We start from the raw sequence: 22500 nt of genomic DNA, 5'->3' as shown, positions 1-22500 counted from the left end.
CTCTGTTTCTGCTCTCTCGCTCTGCATTGTTTTTTCAGCCCAATCTCTTACATCGTGTCTGTCGGCTTAAAATCTCATTACGTCCAAAACTGTCACGTTTCAGGATCCAAATTCAAAAACAGCAAAAGTAGCAGATCTACAAGCTCAGAAATGCAGCGATTTGCGTTTCGAGCTTGCGGATCTTCTACTTTTGACGCTTTCGTGGGACGCTGTAGTATGATCAATTAGGGCGTTAATTTATGAAGAAAGAACGTTACAATATGGAGATAAGAGGTTTCTGCCTGACAACGATATCTGCTTTGTCCTCTTATTCCGTTTGTTCCTTCTCTGTCTTTCTCTCTGTCTCTCTCTCGCGTCCACCTTGCGTCCTCCCCTCCCCTCCCCTCCTGCCTAATGAATAGATACAGATTCATGTTCTAGCAGGGGGGGGGGGGGGTTGGATCACTTTACATTCACTATAGGGGGTAGGAAACGCTACACAGAGAAGTGTTCAGGTTCAGAAAAGTAATGTCTGCTCTGTGTGTGTGTGTGTGTGTGTGTGTGTGTGTGTGTGTGTGTGTGTGTGTGTGTGTGTGTGTGTGTGTGTGTGTGTGTGTGTGTGTGTGTGTGTGTGTGAAGAGACACTCTCCCAGGGTTGTTCGGGGTCATCCTCTCCAGACAAACATACCCGTCGGTGTCCGTATCCTAGCAACCCCCTATCAGCTCCACCTGTTCGATGGGCGTCGGCCCAAAATCATACAGGCTGCTGTCGTGTCAGCATCCTGTGCCCACACACACACACACACACACACACACACACACACACACACACACACACACACACACACACACACACACACACACACACACACACACACACACACACACACACACACACACACACACACACACCCACGCACGCACACGCACTTAAGCTGGCACACACATAAGCACACAGACATAATCAGTTCTTGGTACACTCAAACTTAAGCACCTTGTTTTAGCTTGAACACGACTTCAGAAAATGCACTTGAGGGAGACATGGACTTGTCCACGTCTCCACTCACATTGTGTGCCTCGTTGAAGGACACCAGGGATGTGTTGCAATAAAAACTAGCTGAGTTCCAAGAGCCCACAGCATGCAGTGACAAAACAGATCTGCCTCTGTTTACCAGTTCGACTGGTCCTCCGTCATTGTGTTGATTGAAAAGGTCGCTTTTCGACGCTGACTCAGAGCCTCTGCCAATGGAAAGGAATGTTCTACAGTTAGTTGAAAGTCGTCTGGACCGGTACGTCAATGCTAGCATGGGAACACACCAAGTCAGTATGATACCTTCTACTCCGGAGGCATGGAGCACACAGTCATACAGTGTACATCACAGACCTGTTCTGACATTTTCAGCCAGTTCAAATATGATTATTTTGGGGGGTCGCGGCCTGAAAAGGTTGAGAACCACTGACAGGATTTCTCTGATTTGTGGTGGAGATGAGGGGACCTGCACAGCTGCAATGAATACTTGACTGCAATAATCAATGAAATGCTTGCATTAGCATAATTTTCTAACTCGAAAAAGTGGTAAGCCCTGCCGAGTCATGAGGCCCATAGCCATCTCCTGTTTCTGTAGCGTGAGGCAGCTTGATGTACAAGTACACCCCCTGGACATGATGCTAGTATGTCACAGGGACTTACCCCCAATCCAACCCTTGACTCAACTCAGTGCTTTAGTGTTAAATGAAATAGCAACAATGCACCAGGACAGCTACAGTACTATATTAACTACATTATTTTAGTATACTAGAAAAAAGCCCCCTTCCTATGTGAAAGCCCCCGCCTGTACCCCCAGACGGATAAAGGTCCAGTGGGCAGCTAAACATTGTGGCCAGCTCAATGTTCAATAGGCATTTGTTTTTCTAAAACAATGAAGAATAGTAAGGACAATGTGGGGAATAGTTATTTTAACATGCATGGTACATCATTATCAGACCTATATATTTTCCTTCAAATTGTTGTTTAGCCCCAAAATTAGTGGATATACAGGTTTTGTAGCAATCTGTAAGGTGGCCAGTGTTGTCAGGGCTGTCTTTCAGCGAGGCTGGACTGGGACAAAAGATTTGACATTGGCATTTAATTGCCTGTGAAATCAAGTATAGTCTGCACATACAGTATACTCGACCCCTGAATATACGTAGGTGAAGTGAATGAATGCGCTCTCCCCAAATCCACTTTACTTATAGAAAGGCATGTGGCGTGCTCTCCTAAATGTAGAGACACAGACGCAGCCAGTCAACGCACACGCACGGCACACGCACACGCACACGCACACACACACACACACACACACACACACACACACACACACACACACACACACACACACACACACACACACACACACACACACACACACACACTCATAAAGATGTGCACCTATAGTTATAAAGTCATATTCCTTTATAATGTATTCAAAGTCGATTTGTTTAGGCAGTCACACTCAATGGCAAGTAGGTTATAGACCCTGTGCATGGATTGCATGGAGTCAGATAAATTGGAGCTGATGGGGGAAAAAAAGGTTTACTATTATATCTATAACTGTGAATGAAGCTCTTGGCAGCTACATCTTTTCATCTCTGTTATTGTCATGTATATCCAGGTCCTGGTATAGATGCAGTCCAGTATACATTATCTTGTCACAGCCGCGGAGAATGGTACGGCAATACACAGCATGTGTTACCAGTAAGAACATACGCTGATTAAATCCTGTACCCGCCGTCTTTTCCTGTCACTTTCCATATGCGATGCAAAATGACGAAGCAAGTGTTTGTTTTGGTATAGCGTTGGTGGTGCACGTTGCACAAATCTTACAACCGCATTTTCAAACGGTTGGTACAGTCGCTGATGTAACCTTTCAGGTGATGGAAAACATTTGTTGTGATTCTCGTTTTGGAGCGACCCTGTAGCAACATGTGGGATACCAGTACAGTACAACAGCAGTGACAACACATGCAGAGACATGTGTGTGGGAAGATATTAATAATGACTAAATCGGGGAGAGAAAAGGGTAAAACAAAAAAGTGTGTCATCCTAGCAGCAACAGCATCAAGAATAAAACAAAGGAGAGTTGCAGGTATTGATAAGAAAGGAGGGAAACAGTCATTGTGTGCTAAGCGCAGGGCTCAGGTCCAGGACCAAATTGATCGCTTGGCCTCTCCAACGCTCCATCGAGCAGGTACCACTTAACGTAAATGTTCTGAAGTGGTTAGTTGCTGCCTTTGCATTTTCGTTCCGAACTGAGATTCTAAAGTGTGCACACACACACACACACACACACACACACACACACACACACACACACACACACACACACACACACACACACACACACACACACACACACACACACACACACACACACACACACACACACACACACACACACACACACACACACACCAATCTCCATTGTTCATTCAGCCTCATTCCAAAATAAAAGCTGCACTCCCCCATACAGCAGCTCTCCTAATTGTATATGTTCTGTGAATGGTGTTGCTAGGTGCCAGGGCAGACAACATGATTCTGTAGCTAAGTGGCTGAGGGGGAGCATCTGATTCTGTGATTGCTCACTTGGTTTCAGTCTTGCAGAAGATCCAGCTGGGCCTATCTCTGTGTATTTCCCTTATAGGCCAGTGGTTCTCAAAGGGGACCCCCAGGGACCCCGGGGGTCCCCAGCTAAATTAGTTAATATAGAATATAGCATCACGCTGTCGCCTCACAGCTAGAAGGTCCTGGGTTCGATTCCCGCCAGGGACGCTGTGGGCGCTGGGGGCGTGTTCTCTCCTCCACGTCATCGGCGCCCATACCCTAGGTGGGGTTGGTGAAAGGGCCTACTCTGTGTGGAGTTTGCATGTTCTCCCCGTGTCTCCTAGGGTAGTTAATACCCTCACAAAAACATGTAGTAATCCTGGTCACTATACTGCCTCCCCCTGGTCAGCCGGGGCGCCTGATGGAGGAGAAGGGAACTGGTTGGAATAACGTGTTCCTTCCACGCGCTATGTCCAACCAGGGAAACTCCCCCCTGTCGGGTGATAAGAAGCGGCCTGCTTGCTCCTCATGCATTGAAGGAGGCATGAGCTTCAGCTTGGGCTCTCCCTAGGCTGGCAGAGGGTAGGTAGTGCCCAGGATTACATAGGCAATTGGCACTGGGTGAAAAAATGTGGGTTACAAAATCGTGGGATAAAAATTATAAGAAAAAAAAAAAAAGAATATAGCATCACAAACAATCATTTTAACAACTTTAACCCTTATTTTATACTTTGGATATTCAAAAATAGCAGATATACAAGTTTTTTTTTAATCTTTAAAGTATTGGACATTTTTGAATAATGTTGAATTTGTTTTAACACTGGGGATCCCTGGCACAAAACCTTTTCAGATGGGGGTCCGCGGCCAAATACACATCAATGTGGGGGTCCTTGACACTAAAAAGTTTGAGAAGCACTGCCTTAGGCTCATGGTGAGGTTCCATGGTCCTCATTCAAGCAGGCATCTGTAAAGAGAATATTTGATCACTTTAAAAACCTGTTTTTACTGACTAGTGTGAAAATGAATCTAATTCCTGGCAAGTAAGATTTCCTGAGTTAACCTTCCTGAGTTAGCACTATATACTCTGTGGTACAACACATAGTGAAAATAGCCGAGCTTCTAAATCACTTTTTCTTTTCTTTTTTGAAAAATAAAAAGGAAAATAATAATAATAATTTAAATACATGTATGTATTTATGTATTTTTACACCAAAAATCGGGACGCCAGGGTTAATGTGGTCGATTGAACTGAGAGTGAAAATGAAGCCCTCAGGGACTGGCTGTGTTAAGCTGCTCTGTTGTACCAGACCAGCATTCTACACATGCTCTCATCTTAGTTTGAAAGCATTGACCGCTTGGACCAGATCCTCTGCTGGTCAATATATGAACTCCTCTGCTAATTGTACGAGAGAGAGAGAGAGAGAGAGAGAGAGAGAGAGAGAGAGAGAGAGAGAGAGGGAGAGGGAGAGGGAGAGGGAGAGAGAGAGAGAGAGAGAGAGAGAGGAAGGAAGTGGGTGTCTCCCTGCTTTTAGTTCTTTTTATAAACTGTGTGTGTGTATCTTTCCAGATAAGTGCTTTCTCACTGCAGAATGCCCTGCCGTCTTGAAAGATCAGCCTGGCTTTTGTATTGATCACAATGCTCCTCTCTCTGATATAGTCTCCCATAATTGGGTTCAGTGCTGCATTGTGTGTGTGTGTGTGTGTGTGTGTGTGTGTGTGTGTGTGTGTGTGTGTGTGTGTGTGTGTGTGTGTGTGTGTGTGTGTGTGTGTGTGTGTGTGTGTGTGTGTGTGTGTGTGTGTGTGTGTGTGTGTGTGTTCCTACATACATGGAGCGCATGTGACTCTGCACATGTGTGTCTGTCTTGAGGGGGTATTGATCACATCCTAGGTTGTTGACACCTGGAGAGGCAATCAATCATCCAATCAGATGGCTTTAAACTTCTCATCTGGTCACTAGTGGGCCAATCAGATTATTTTAATCACAAAGTCCACTCAATCCCCTTATCGCTCTGTGATGTCATCACAGTATTGAGTTGTGTGTGCGTGTGCGCATGTATGTGCATGTGGCATGTTTGTGTGTGTGTGCGTGTGTGTGTGTGTGTGTGTGTGTGTGTGTGTGTGTGTGTGTGTGTGTGTGTGTGTGTGTGTGTGTGTGTGTGTGTGTGTGTGTGTGTGTGTGTGTGTGTGTGTGTGTGTGTGTGTGTGCGTTTGCGTGTGAGTCTCAGTGTACAGTAGGTTTGCAGCTAATGTGTGTGTGTGCGTCTACCTACAGTAGTCCAACAGGGATATGCTGCAAATGTGAAATGTCAACACACACACGCACACACACACACCCATTCATTATACTATACTATTATACAATACTCTACTGTTGTACGGTGATTGGAGTAGGAGGAAAGAAGGAGACTGGTTTTCAGCTAGGAGTGACAGGGAGAGAGAGTGGGGGGTGTAGAGTGGAGAAGGACACGGATGATTAATGTAGAGGTCCTGTGGTCCTAATAATATCTTCCCAATGCCTTCAATCTTTACTAATGTGACATGTAATGTGGGTCACTCATACACTCACTCGTTGTGTGCTAGCGTGCATGAATGCGTGCGTGCGACGTGTGTGCGCGTGTGTGTGCGTGCTTGCATGAATCTGTGCGTGCGACGTGTGTGCAGGCGTGCGTGCGTGCCTGCGTGGGTCAGAGTGTGCATGGATTTCCTCTGTTTAATACTGTGCAGTATCTTCGCCATTTTCTCTCTCTCTCTTGTGTCCAGCAGTTGTATAAAATAACTAAGTACATTCACAGTCAAGTACTGTACTTTTTGAGGTTCAATTTTGAGGTATTTCCAAAATACTTTTACTTCTACTCCACTACATGTCAGAGGCTAAATATTGTACTATTACTGTACTACGTTTATTTGAAAACTTTAGTTACTACTTTGTAGATTGTTATTGTTATTACAAAACATACATCGACCACTTCAGCCCTTATACTTTGGCTATTTGAAAATAGCAGATCTACAAGCTCGCAGGCGACGCGTTGTGAGCTTGTAGATCGGCTATTTTCAAAAGATTCTTATACATTTTATACATAATGATAACTTGTGAAAGGGTACATTCTATATAATGCTTTTACTCTTGGTACTTTAAGTATATTTTGATGCCAACACTGTTGTGCTTTTACTCAAGTAAAAATGTGAACTACTCTACGATAGGGTATTATTGATACTTTTACATAAGTAAACAGTGGGAGTACTTCTTCCATCACTGGCGTCCAGCTCTATCAGGCTTGTCACAGAACTCAAAGTCAAATGTATTTGTATAGCCCTTAATCACTGCTATACAGTCTCAAAGGGCTTCACAGGCCCACACTTAACAAAGGAAACAAACCACTCGCCCTGTGTCCTGGCTTACACCCTCAATCACGTACAAAAAAAAAAGAAGCCTTGACGGGAAAAGAAAAGTCGGAAACCAAAAGAAGGATCACTGCACTACTGCAATCTGTCACTGATACTGTCCATTTGCCTTACCCCGACACATTAAAAGTACTTGATCTCTCTATTTCACTCTCTCTCTCTCTCTCACACACACAACACACACACACACACACACACACACACACACACACACACACACACACACACACACACACACACACACACACACACACACAGGGTTGTGACATAGATTAACCACTTCAGCCCTTTTTTATAACTGGGCTATTTTCAAACATGTAAGTACTTTTACTTTTGGTACTTTAAGTATATTTTACTCAAGTCAATTTTGAATTCCGGACTTTTACTTGTAACAGAGTTCTTCTAAATTGCAGTATTGATAATTGTAAGTAAAACATTTAAGTAATTTTTCCACCACTGCACACACTACACTCTACACTCTCTCTCTCTCTCTCTCTCTCCTTCCCAGCCCTTATCCTCATTGTTAATAATTAACATTACGCCGTAACTATGGCGAGTTATTAACTGTGAGAGCATAAAAAATGGATCACAGTGTTGCAGTGAAGTGACAGTACCATTGGGAGACTTGGATTTTTTGTCATGTTAATGTAATTAAATCTCTGCCCTCCTTTCTCTCTCTCTCTGTCTCTGTCTCTCCCTTTACCCTATCTTTCTTCTATTCTCCTCCGGTCCGATCACTCTTCTTCCTTCTCGTTCTCTCTCTCCCTTCCTCACATTTCTCTCGTCTCCACACCTCAACCTCTCTCTCTCTCTCTCTCTCTCTCTCTCTCTTTATCTCAGGTACATGATGAACGTGACCTGGGATGGTAGAGATCTGTCCTTCACAGAAGATGGCTATCAGGAGAACCCACGGCTGGTAGTCATCGTCCTCAACAAGGAGAGAGAGTGGGAAAGGGTAAGAAGTGTCTGTGTGTGTGTTTGTGTGCGCGCACGTGCACGTGCGTGTGTGCGGGCGGGCATGTTCGTACACGTGCATGTGTGTGGGTTTATGTCATAAGTTCATGTGGAACTTACTTTCATATGCAAATATGTAATTATCCTTACGGTTTGACACATCGTGAGCTTATGTACGTCACCATCATCATACAACAAGGTATAAATCAGTTCAGCACATTAGTTCAACTCCCGTTGAACTAATGTGCTGTACAGAAGAATATGAACAACGAGACAATTGGACAATCAGTAATAAAACACATTTAAAAAAAAAAGAAGAATTCAAATGCTTGTGAAAACTACAGTTTTGGACCAGTTACAGGCGAGATATGAACGACTAATCCCAGTGTATAGGGAATTGCAATAATCCAAACGGGATGATATGGATCATATAAGGTCTTGGACACAGAGAAATGGCTTGATTTTGGCATCGGAGTGAAGGTGGGAAAAGCTGTTTGTTTAGGACTGCATTTACCTGCTTGTTGTACTTAAAAGTGAGAGTCAAAGAGCGCCCCCGGGTTTTTGACACGGCCTTGACAAGGGTGGACAGGTGGCCAAGATCGTTTTGTATTTGTGAGTTGGAATCAGGGGGACCAAATAACACAACCTCAAACTTGCGTTCATTTAGCTCTTGGAAATAGTGTGCCGTCCAACATTTAATGTCCTCAAGGCAGTTTGTCAGGCTAACTAATTTGGACTGGTCACTTGGTTTTAGGGGGGAGATAAAGCTGTGTGTCGTCTACTTAACAGAGGAAAGAGACGTATTTTTGAATAATCTGGCCGAGGGGTATGTACAATAGATGGAAAAAGAGGCTGCATGGGGCCTAAAATGGAACCTTGTGGTATTGCATAGGAGAGACAAGCTGAGGGAGAGGAGTTGTGGTCGATATTATTTTGAAAGTAATGACTTGAGTCAGTGAGTAATTAGTGAGTCTTCTACATTCATTTAGTTTATACTAAAGTAGAATTAGCAGAAAAGCTTCATTCAACCAATTTGTAAGTTTAGAATCGGGGCATTGACTGATTCATGATACATTTAGATTGTGTATTGATGTAGTTGCATTGTTAACTTTAAAGCTAGTTTCCAGTACTTACACCTAGGCCTATTGGTTAAACTTTACACCCCTGCTAGGTGTGTATAAACATAAGGAGTGAGCCAACTCATTGCAAAATCCAACAGTTAATATTGATTATTTTCACATTTGCAACAGCATTTACGCGTTTAAATGGTTACAATATTCGGGATCTTCAATGCAGTTTAGGGGCGTCCGTCATTTTAAGTCATCTTGATTCCTACATGTATGATCCTAAACAAACAGTAATTACATCTCTTTACAGTAGCTTACACGCGCACACACACACACATACACACGCACACGCACACGCACACGCACACACACACACAGTCACACGCACGCACGCACGCACGCACGCACGCACGCACGCACGCACGCACGCACGCACGCACGCACGCATGCACGCACGCACGCACACACGCACGCACGCACGCACACACACACTGCACACACACACACACACACACACACACACACACACACACACACACACACACACACACACACACACACACACACACACACACACACTGCAAACACACCAGCCAGCATATCCCTTTCTATAGCACCTCTCAGCAAAGTATTCCAATGAGACGGTTGTCTAATCTGCAAACAGAACATCGTTTCACTTCTGACATGCTTCTAACCATGCTTGAGCCTATTGTGTGCATAATTCTTTATTCTTGTGTGGGGTTAATGGGACAGTGCTGTCTGATATCACACTCCATTTCAGATACTGTAGACGGCTTCTTATTCTTACCTATAAGCATGTGGCATGTGACGTCTCTTTATGGGATCCATTTTATTGTCTCTGCCAGGCCAAAGGCATGGACTATGTTTTCGTCCGTCCGTGCGTGCATGCATGCGTGTGTCCGTCTGTCTGTGAGCAGCTAATCTCAGGCTGATCGAAGCAAAACTTTGCACACACATTTCCTGGATGCCAGAGCAAACATCACGTGAATCGGTACACATAATCTCTATAGTCATAATTATGATCAAGACGGATCCGTCCGATTCTTCATATTCCATCAACATTGCTAGCCCACAATAACCTACCTGACCTGGCGGAGACCTGTGCTCCGAGGAGCACTTTTTCTAGTTGTTTATATTTTTCCTCCTACTTTGAACAATGTTCACCACCTCTGGGGATTGGCATCCCGATACAAATCCAACCTTAACTATGATGCAAGTCAGCTTTTAGGCCTACTAAACGTACTGTTAAAGTATATTTATGTTGATGTACTGTACATGTACATGAGGTATTAGCATGCTATAGCATGAGCACACCATGAAAACACTGGACATTTAAATACGAATCTGCTGCCAGTCTTCTGGCCGTGCTCTACCAAGTCAGTAAAAAAGGCTTATTTTGCCAAAAAAGTGAGCATGTTTCCTCAGCCATTCAAGGTGAATGAGGTCCTATATAAACTAATGTGTATGGTAAATGGCCTCTATTGTTGCTGCCAGTGTAATGGAGTTTAAATGGCAACCATACATCTTCATACCTAGCCCTCATACCAGCTTAAATTACCCCAATACCTCATGGAGAGAGAGTGAGAGAGAGAGATCGCATCACCCTCTATTCATCCCCTGCTCACTCTTCCTGTGTTTGTCTCGCTCTCCGTCTCCCTCTCTCTCAGACAGAGACTTTACCTCCATTTCTCTCCCTTTCTTATTTGTCTCCTGTCTCCTTACGTTCCCTTGCGGTCACACTCTTCCCATCACTCATTCACACTCGTGTCCTCCATGCCTCCTTACTTTCGTCTCTTCATTCTCTCTGTACCCCCATATCTCCTCTGGGTGATTCCATCAAAGCAGATAAAGACAAATCCTGAGAAGAAGGGCTGGGCAATATAACTTCAAATCAATTCACAATTATTTCAATATTGTATGATTAATGAATAACTATAAAAAGTGAAAATAGCAGTGAAAAAAATAGTGAAAATATTATTTTTGTCACCACTGTACAACAAAGTACAATACAGGGTTAAGTGGTTAATAAGACTAATTGATTAGTTGGGTTATATTAAAACAATCTATTAGAATATTTCTTTGTATGTTGATTGGTTGATTATATTTACTTTACTTTATTTGTTTATTTGGATGGGACAGCGCATATTAATGGATACATACATACATGTATTGTACATCCTATAAGAAACTAAAATAATAATTAAAAAATAAACTGCGTCTCGATTACTTGATCAACTTACCTGAGCAAGATTATGTTGCTTTCCCACTGCATGGCACCGACTCGACTTGACTGTACTCCATTTTGGTACCACGTACTGCGTTTTCCACTGCAGAAACGGCTGTTATTTTCAACTACTAAAAATAAAAGCTGCAGAATGAACAAAGTGCTTCAACTGCTTTAAGTCCTTGCTTAATTAAGTGGACGGGGACACGTTCACTCTGATCTGATGGGGGAGCGAGGGGATTCCTCTCAGTAAATTGTGTAAAGCATTACCCGTAGTTCCATTCATTCTGTTGACTCTTACAATGAACATTTTTAGATGATTAAAATACATGTGCAAGCACATAAACAGTTTTGCTGGCTCAATATCATCCTTTAGCAGTCTGTGAGTGCCGTGATTTTTTCCTTTACGTATTTCCTGGAGAGCATTGAGTTAACAGTACATCCCAAAGCCCAAGGAGAGTTGGCTGCAGTATCCAATAAACAGATTTCAATTCATACATGACTCGTTCAGACAGTAAAACTTTGAAACTCTTCATAGAGTTCCGTAAGAAGGATCTGTTCCACTGCTGAGAAGAACACCTTGTTTTTGCTTATTCTTATGACATCGCATCTTCCTTTTTTACTGTTCTGGACTATTTATTCACACCGTGTGTTTGTGCACAATGCAAGATTGTTCAAGCCTGGTTTGAGTTAACGTAGAACATATATGACTGAATGGAACGGCTTGAGCGTTAGAGCTGTAATGTAACTATTGTTTGTGAATAAAATGTTATTTTGTCCAATCTGTATGGTAGAGTAGGTTAATACAACATAACTTGTACAACTGGGGTGGTTGTATTTGGTCTCTCTGCTCTTCTACTGAGACATGTAGGTCCTGTGTCTGGTTTGACACAAACTTTGACCTGATGGTCTCTTTCAAATTTCATTTCTGATGGTCTCAAACAAATGTTGGGTAGAAGGGGAAAGTTAAGTGACAAAGTGCAACGCTAAGTAGGAGTATATGGACGGCAATTCAAACTAGGCTTTTTCAGTTAAGCACAGGTTTCGTTAGCGACATTGATGAAATACCCTGCTGTGCAGTTAATCTGTGTGGTCTGTCTGTCTTTAACTGTTGTGCTCTCTGATAACACCTCAAACCACACTTCATCAAAACCTGAGCCCTCTGTTATTGAGGTGAGAAGGGCGTGTGCGCGAGCGTCGTGGCAGTTATTGACGGAAAGACAATTTAGTTGACCCCGGGGTGACCAATCTGAGACACACCTTATATTTGTGTTCAGGTCAGGACCAGTAGGGTGTGTGTGTGTGTGTGTGTGTGTGTGTGTGTGTGTGTGTGTGTGTGTGTGTGTGTGTGTGTGTGTGTGTGTGTGTGTGTGTGTGTGTGTGTGTGTGTGTGTGTGTGTGTGTGTGTGTGTGTGTGTGTGTGTGTGTGTGTGTGTGCAAGTGTAAGTTTCGGTTAGTTTTCCGCACCAAGTTTCCATCTAATATCTCAGACTAGCTTGACGTACTCCACCACTCATCGCTCACGTACACACACGCACACAAACGGTGGGCCGTGAGGGTACTGCAGGTGGGGCCCAACATAATTGTCAAAACACTAAGATTTTAATGACAAGAGCTTAACTAACTTAACTAAGTTAGTTTCATTGATCCAAGCCGTAACACAATCGATTGATTGATCATTAGAATAAACATGCTCTGAAAATGCATCGGTTCACCTATATGACTGTCTGCCGTGTTAACACATCGTGTGCCAGAGGTTTATTAAAATAGAGTACGTTCAGTGCCAGCATATCTTCCATCCACTTACGTTGATATGTTTCGTGCTGTAGAAGCCCGACGCGGAAGTGCATGTAAACAAAGCGTGCGTGCGAGACGGCGGAGGGTCCCGACTAACGCCTGGAACAATAATATTTGTAACGCGATCCTCCATTGCAGAGTGATCAGCGATCGAAAACGGCTCACTTCCACCACGTTAAAAAGAAATGGAGATATTAAGATTTTAGTCAAGGAGTTAACATTGGAGCGGCCGACCGGAAATATTTTTGACATGGATCGACATCCGGCCTCTCCTTCTCAGAGACTCCTTGGATGATCCCAAAGTTTCGTTAGAGCGCCCACGTGGGCCCCACGTATAAAAAAAAAATGGGCCAAAAACGGTCCGGACCGTTTATGGCACATGACGCATGGCTTCTCAAAAACGGTCCGGACCGTTTATGGCACTCAATGTGTTAAGTGGTCAGATGGGTGGGCCGCGAACACTTTTTATTTTATTTTCAAGTGGGCCATGTTCTATCTCTCTCTCTCTCTGTGTCACCCTCTCTCTCTCCCTCTCTCCCTCTCTCCCTCTCTCCCTCTCTCTCTCTTTCTCTCGCTCTCTCTCTCTCTCTCTCCCTCTCTCCCTAGAGCCAGACAGACAGACAGACAGACAGACAGACAGACAGACAGACAGAGATATTCACTCAGCTGTAGTTTTCATTGCATGCACATGCACACAGAAACAAACTTTCTCGCTCAAAGGCACACGATATTACAAGGACACTCGCACAAACAAGGGTGATCGCACACACATAAAACAAATGGAGGTTTGTTGGTATGGAGTTGGGTTTAGCGGTGTGTTGTTATAATTTTGGTACGGAGGAGGATTACTGCAGGCCTTTACCTCTGAAACGTTGCACTGTACCATGGGGAATGGCGTAGAGTAGAGGCTACTTGAGTCAATAAATATTGGATTACATGAATATTGTGTGAGCACTTTGGTTCACACCCCACGCATGTTGCTGCTGGTAATGTTGTTGGATCACAAATGGAAATCTGTTTTACCAGGTTTGTTGAGCTTAAAATGCCTACAGACAGACAGACAGACAGACAGACAGACAGACAGACAGACAGACAGACAGACAGGCAGGCAGGCAGGCAGGCAGGCAGGCAGGCAGGCAGGCAGACAGACAGACAGACAGACAGACAGACAGACAGACAGACAGACAGACAGACAGACAGACAGACAGACAGACAGATAGATAGATACAGCAGATAGACGATTGATTGATTGATTCATTCATTAATGCCTACAAGAATTAAAGAGCGTGTGCACTCTGATTTCTGTTAAATATTTGACAGTTTGACATTTCATTCCAGTACAGAGATACTAGAAGTTCAGAGCACTGAACCATTTAACAAGAGTTGTGATATTTCCTAATGAACTTGGGTCCCTGGGCTACATGAAAATGTTCCATTGGAGTCCTGCATTGAATAATTCTAATAATCCACTGCTTCACTTGGCCGAATAAAAGCGACTTTTAAAAGTGACTTTGTTATACTTTGCGTAATTCGTTGTGTGACTGGGATTAGTGTTAAGGTGGTGTGGCTTTGCTGGCCGGGGATTGTCCCGATTTCAAGCTGCGTGTCCTGAGTCACGAACAATTATCTCTAAAACACTAATTAAGTCCCGGTTTTCAACATTCACTACACAATTGTTGTTTGCCAGAATAAAAATGATAACGGTTGTTTTCAGTGGTTGCATACACGTTTATCATGTTCTTTTCATGTAAACATGCTCACCAATCAGAAAAACATGAACAAATGCATTGCGTGTGACGTGTCTGAATTCAACGCTGAGGCTGACGTTTGTCAATCGTTGCCCTTATGTAACACATGTGGTGCGTAGTGCGATACACGTGCATGAATGAGCACGCACGTGTGCGACAAACGTGCGTATTGATTGAAGGGTCTCGGTTTGAGGGGCTGAATATCACGGTCATCCTAGGTCTAACTCCATCAGTGTTCCCCACTTCATGTGACCAGCCATGAAAGGAATTCACACACACAGGGTGCAGACAGACCCCTGTCTTTGTAGCAAGTAGCAACACATACCCATTCCTAACATTAGATTGAATCCCACTCATCCTGGCTTCACAGTAATCTGTTGTGCAAATATTTTCATTCATTTATGGGTTTTCATTGAAGGGCTGGTAATCTTACTACCCCAGAAGGTGATTTGGGGACGTACTGTAATAGGTGCCATTGAACTGCACTTGAACTTGCATAAACAGATTCATTTTATCTGACTGTATTCCCTTATGGGAAGACCACTTTAAACTTGTGTAGAGTAAATAAATAAATACGATTCAGACACACGCGTCTCATCCAGCGGAAGGATTGCTGTGCAACTGATAAACAACATCATTACTATCCTGAGTTCATGTGTATTTACCGATCAAAATAAGTCTTTCAGCACTCTCTCTCTCTCTCTCTCTCTTTTCTACCCTTCATCCTGCTGGGCTGATTGAGCGTGTAAATTGCTTCAAGAAGCTACTGCAGAGTTAGTGCTCCGTTCACCAAATAATTATTAAGGACAGCGTGGGATTTGTGCTTGGAGAGACACAATATGGGCGAGTTACACGTGCGCGCACGGTCGCGCACGCACGTGGGTGTATGGAGAGATTCAGGTACTGTATGGCTATGTCATCATGCATGGCAATGGCAGCCGTGGTTTTCTCAGCAGAAGAAGCAACATTCAATATCCAGCAGCCTGCTTTCTCTACTCCACTTCAGCTCCTTAATATGAGCTTTTCACTTTAACAAGACGTCTGACTCTCTCCCTATCTCTCTCTCTCTCTCTCTCTCTCTCTATCTTTCTCTCTCTCTCTCTCTCTCTCTCTCTCTCTCTCTCTTTCTTTCTCTTCCTCTGTCTTTTTCCCTCTTTCTACAGTATCTCCCTCTCTTCCTCTATCTTCCTCTATCTGTCGATGCCTATACTTTCCTGTGTCCGTCTTTGTCTCTCTCTTTCCCCAAATCTCACTTGCACACGTGCATGATGAGTACACATGCACACACGCACACATGCACACGCACACACACAGAGGAAGAAGTAGAACAGTATTCATTTCCCCTACATAATTTCGTCTGACAGCGATGACAGATAGTGTTTTATGATTGAATGGGTTTCTCCTCGCTATTAGGAACTCATTTTCCCATGATGCATCTTGCCACAGATATAACTCTCCCAGTTTGACTGACAGAGAGATGTCACAGCAAACTCTTGACCCCCCTTTTTATTGTCTCCGCCAGGCCGAAAGGCATGGCGAGAGAGTATGTTTTACCCCCTGTCCGTCCGTCCGTGTGTGTGTGTGTGTGTGTGTGTGTGTGTGTGTGTGTGTGTGTGTGTGTGTCATTCTGTCTTGTCTGTGTACAGCTAATCTCCGGCAGCGTTGGCTTGCTCGCAGCAAAACTGTGCACACACAGTCCCTGGATGCCAGAGCAGAACCTCTGCCCCAAATTTTTCACATGGATCTTTTATAGCGCCACCAGGAGGCCGATTTGTGCAAAACACATTTTTGGACAGTACTCCTACAGATTTGGTCCAAAAATCTAGCAAATCGGTACACAGTATCTCTGTAGTCATTAAACAAAACTGGTCATTTCAGATTTTTCATATTCCTTCCTGATTGGCAAAGAATTGCTTCCAAAGTTTGCAGGAGTACTCCATTTTTTACAAATTTGGTCCAAACATCACACAAATCGGTACACATCAAGACGGGCCTGTTCAATTTCTCATGTTGTCTCCTGATTGCCTAACATTGGCATGTACATTAAAAGTTTGCCACCATACATTTTCCAAATCAGCCTTATTCAGGCACTACAAGAGGTTTTATGCAATGTGTAGTAAGCTTGTAGATGTGCAATTGTCTGCAAAAGTTGTCTTTTTAATGCAACAAATGTTCAATGTGTTAAGCCCTGTTTTACGAGGACAGCTGTGAACAGTGTCTTTTGTTGTGTTGATTGGATGTTGAAGAAAGTCAACACAGTTATCTCAGAAGCAACATTCCTAGTTGGCACTTGGCAGGAGGTCAGCTTTATGACTGTGTGTGTGTGTGTGTGTGTGTGTGTGTGTGTGTGTGTGTGTGTGTGTGTGTGTGTGTGTGTGTGTGTGTGTGTGTGTGTGTGTGTGTGTGTGTGTGTGTGTGTGTGTGTGGGCGGGGGGGGGGGGTGACTGAGCTAAAGAGAGCAAGATAAGGAGAGGGAGACTCTCAATGAAGGATGCCAAACAGGAAAATGACTTCTAGCAAACAAATGTGAATTTGACCGATGTTCATTAGTGGCAAATTAGCAACCTATGGGTATAAGTGATGACTCTGCATTATATTGATATTCCAGAGTTTATAAAAGAAATGTGGCACAAATCAACCACATCGTGCATGTGTGTTAAAGGCAGATGTGAAAAATGCAGGCCAAGGAAAAACCTTTGCCCTGCATTTTTCACATCTGCCTTTTAGAGCGCCACCAGGAGGCTGACCTTTGTACTTACTCCTTCAGATTCTGTCCAAAAAACACGCAAATCGGTACACATTATGTCTATAGTGATGTGATCAAGACGGGCCTGTTCAATTTCTCATATGATTGCATAACATTGGCATGTACATCGAAAGTTTGCCACCATACATTTTCCAAATCAGCCTTATTCAGGCACTACAAGAGGTTTTATATTGTAACTCTGTCTTCTTTGAACACTTATTTACTCTACTCTACTATTTCACTGCTGTCAATGTATGTTTGCGCGCACACACACACACACACGCGCACACACACACACACACACACACACACACACACACACACACACACACACACACACACACACACACACACACACACACACACACACACACACACACACACACACACACACACACACACACACAGACACACACACAGGGGCGACAGTGGCTCAGGGGTAGAGTGAACTGGAAACCGCAAGGTTCACAGTTTTCCCCCAGAGTTAGTGTCGAAGTGTCCTTGAGCAAGACGCTGAACCCCTAATTGCTCCTGATGAGCAGGTTGGTGCCTTGCAGGGTTTCCTCCACCATCGGTGTATGAATGTGTGTGTGAATGGGTGAATGGCACAATCAATGTAAAGCGCTTTGGATAAAAGCGCTATATAAATGCACCATTTACCATTTTTACCACACACACACACACACACACACACACACACACACACACACACACACACACACACACACACACACACACACACACACACACACACACACACACACACACACACACACACACGTTTGAACTGTCTTTATGACCTCAGTTTTACAGACATGCTGAGCTCAACTGAAGTGACGACAAGGAATGCTCTTTTGGAGATAGCAGTGTTGTTTTTCTTGTGCATGTAATATACACGACAAAAAGACTGTTCACAGTTGTCCTCATAAAGCAGGACTTAAATAATTTACCATATGGTTGTATTAACCAGCATATCTTCAGGTAAACCTTTGCAGAAAAGTGCATATCTACAAGCTTACTACACATTGCTTTGCAACATGTTCTATCTTGTAGATCAACTATTTTCAGAACAGATTTTCAATGTATACTGTAAACAGAGAAGACAACAGTATAGAAGTCTGAGGAATTGTATCAACAATGTATGGTGTAACATTATATAGGCTAACATACAACATTACATTCTTCTTATTAATATTATTATTTGAATTAGTATTAGTGGTGGTAGTTGTAATAGTACAAGCAGTAAAGTAGTAGTAGTAGCAGTTATATTAATAATGATATTGATTATTATTATTAGTATTATCAAATCAATGCATGCCTACATTCCTATTATGGGCCAAAGCACTTCACTCCACTTGTAATGCTTCAATTTCACTGTAAAACAATAAAGACACATGCATTAGTACTGTGTACTATGGTATGGCATAGGCTATTCCATTTTGTATGCACGCACGCACGAACACACGCACGCACGCACGCACAAACACACGCACGCACGAACACACGCACGCACGCACGCACGCACGCACGCACGCACGCACGCACGCACGCACGCACGCACGCACGCACGCACGCACGCACGCACGCACGCACGCACGCACGCACACACACACACACACACACACACACACACACACACACACACACACACACACACACACACACACACACACCCGCACAGGCTAGGAATGAGGGGTAATAAAACCCTGCACCCCCCTCCCTAGGCCCTCGTGCTTAAGTCAACAACTCATTGAACAATGTGTCCAGAATCGCAACTTGCCAGCCTTTTTGTCTTTTTACCTTTGTCAATTCCCATTTTACTTTTGTACACAAATATGTGCATGGCACATGATATGACAGAATTACAAAGTGAACTACAAAAGAGTATGTTGCCTCAATTGCCATAAAAACACTTTAAAGGCCATTCGAGTTCCTATAGAAACTTCATTTGTACATGATTGCTCCAAATCCCTTCAGATCAACACAACCTGGCGTAGTGAAGGGACAGCATCTTGTCTTCTATGTGTTTAACTTAAATTGCACAAATACAATGTACAAAGCATGAATAACCTGAGAAAATTGAATATTAATCTAATCTATAGCCTCATTTAAACAAGAGTAAAATTTACAAAGCATGAACAACCTCTGAGGCAAAACAGAAATATCTAATTCTACAAAAAATAAAAAATAAAGTATATTGAGATGTGTTTATTTCTATCTGCAGCAAAATGTTGGTGGGACATGTTCCACAAAGACAATACAGCATAACAAAAGGATAATAATAATAAAGCATAGTAAGCGCGGATGTATTGAAGCGTACACAAAATAATATATATCCTATGTTCCATCTATATTCTAATAATGTATCTGACAACTCTTGACTCAATTACAAAGAAATACTATTTAAAAGAACAGTTCATTTAACCAGTATGTTAAGTTAACTAGGAATGAATCAACAAATCAACATTTATTCATCCCCATCCTATTGTTCACTCAACTAGAATCAACATGCTCATATACATGTAATGTGTTTATGACACTGGGCATGACGTTAAACTGCCCCGTTGTGACTACCACCGTCAATGTAGTAGGTGCAGTGGATGCATTTGCAATTTCTGTGGACTATGTAGCTTGCATAAAGAAAGCATTTCTCACCGGTGGACTCTACCAACAGCCAACGCTACGTGACGACGGCCCCTCCCGTGAACAGCTACCGGGAAGAGAGGCAATAGACCCGGCGGCCTTCCCGCGGTGTGGTGGGTCCGTCCTCTGTCGGAATAGCAATGGGTGGACTTCCGGGCCCATGAGAACAACTAGAGAGAGCGCTTTAACACCAAGCAGCAGTGCAAGACTAAGAACTTTGTTTCCTCTGGTGATCCAGCCTAGGACATACCCACGGACTGTTTGTTGGAGCGTTTCAACAACTTGGGATGCCCAAAGACGAGGCAGAAAGGCTGGCAAAGTATTGTGCTGTCTCTGCAGCCATATGTGGCGGAGCCACCGCTAGAGAATGAGTTTCTCTCACCTTCATCTTGTTATTCAAACAGAGCCATCAAGACACTTTCAAGGCCATTCAAGTTCCTATGGAAACTGTACATCCTTCAGATGAATACAACCTGGTGTAGTGAAGGGACAGCATCTTTATCTGTATTTATCTTTATTTTGGCTAAAATGTTATGTTCTCTAGTGGTACAAGGTATGTGTTTAACTTAAATTGTACAAATGAAATGTACAAATCATGAACAACATCTGAGATAAAAACAGAAATAATCTAATCTACAAATAAAAACATCTACAGGACAAATTACTGTGAAACAAAGATTAGATTGAGAATAAAGGGTATATTGAAATGTGTTTATTTCTATACGCAGCTGCATGTTGTTGGGATATGTTCCACAAAGATAATACAGCATAACAAATGTATAATAATAAAGCATAGTAAACTTGGAAGTAATGAAGCATACACAACCTAATAGAGATAGATATTCCATCTATATTCTACAAAATTTTATCTGAAAACACTTGACTCAATTTCAAAGAAATATTACTAAAAATAACAGCTCATTGAAACAGTATATTAGGTTAACTAGGAATTAATCAACACATCAACATTTTATCTAATCCAATCCTATTGTTCACATATCTAGAATCAACATGCTCATATACATGTAATGTGTTTATGACTGTTTAGACATCTTGATAAACAATTGTTTAAAAAATACTATAATGGAGAAAAAAAAAGAGGGGACGTTACTGTTCACACTAATCAGATTTATCTTTCATATGTGTGCGCTCATGGCGTTTTCGGTTGCTTGAAGTAGTAAAACTCCTTCTACACTTACCACAAGGAAACAGTTTAAATCCAGTGTGTACAACCATGTGCAGTTCTAAACTATCTGATCGATTAAAAGCTTTTCCACACTGATCACATCCATAGGGTTTCTCCCCTGTGTGCATTCTCTGGTGTGTTTTTAGGTTGGTAATTTTAGAGAAGTGTTGTCCACACTGATCACATCCATAGGGTTTCTCTCCAGTGTGAACTCTCTGGTGTACTTTAAGGCTGGACATTAGAGAGAAGTGTTGTCCACACTGATCACATCCATAGGGTTTCTCTCCAGTGTGCATTCTCTGGTGTCTTTTTAGGTTGGTAATTGTAGAGAAGTGTTGTCCACACTGATCACATCCATAGGGTTTCTCCCCTGTGTGCATTCTCTGGTGTGTTTTTAGGTTGGTCATTTTAGAGAAGTGTTGTCCACACTGATCACATCCATAGGGTTTCTCTCCAGAGTGAACTCTCTGGTGTACTTTAAGGCTGGACATTAGAGAGAAGTGTTGTCCACACTGATCACATCCATAGGGTTTCTCTCCAGTGTGAATTCTCTGGTGTCTTTTAAGTTTGGACATTTTAGGGAAGTGTTTTCCACACTGATCACAGCAGTGGAGTTTTTGCTTAGCCAAGCTTCTTTGTTCATTCGACTCTGGTAGGACATGGAAGCCAGACTGATGATGCAACACTGGATTGGAAACAAAGACAAAGTAATTATTGTTGAGAGGTACTTCACAGACTTAAAATGGCATTGCAAGTAGTTAATGTCCGCAATTAACAACTTCCAAATGTGTTGTGCATTTTATATATACATCAAATCCCCAAATTGTGTTGGGAAAGTAGCCAACTAACAATTAACTTAAAAATGTCAATACAAATATAATAATATTTTTTAAATATGGCTAAACTAGCCATTCTACAAGCTCACAACAACTTATGATGCAACATGTTGCAAGCTTTTATATAATGCTATTGTAAATGTTTGCATGACTAAATATATAGGTATTAAGCTGTTACATAAGACATGTACGTAATACTTAGGGTTGTCCGATATTGGCTTTTTTACCGATAACCGATATACCGATATTGTCCAACTCTTAATTACCGATACCGATATCAACCGATACCGATATATGCGGGGATTATTGTGATTAGG

General features: G+C 42.7%; 1 protein-coding gene across 1 annotated transcript in view; it reads left to right on the top strand.

The window, feature by feature from the left end:
* Positions 1–22500, top strand: part of grin2aa (glutamate receptor, ionotropic, N-methyl D-aspartate 2A, a) — a gene marked incomplete at both ends in the record, with an annotated part of 234844 nt that overhangs the window by 149746 nt on the left and 62598 nt on the right. Inside the window, one exon of the mRNA XM_084071329.1 lies at positions 7802–7916. Coding sequence (XP_083927455.1) covers positions 7802–7916 — 115 coding nt within the window. The remainder of the gene's footprint in view (positions 1–7801; positions 7917–22500) is intronic.

Source organism: Gymnoscopelus microlampas (genome assembly GCF_963454915.1).
Source record: "Gymnoscopelus microlampas genome assembly, chromosome: 11".
NCBI classification, from domain to species: Eukaryota; Metazoa; Chordata; class Actinopteri; order Myctophiformes; family Myctophidae; genus Gymnoscopelus; species Gymnoscopelus microlampas.
Note: the sequence above shows the minus strand (reverse complement) of the source record. Positions and strands in the feature narration are given on the sequence as shown.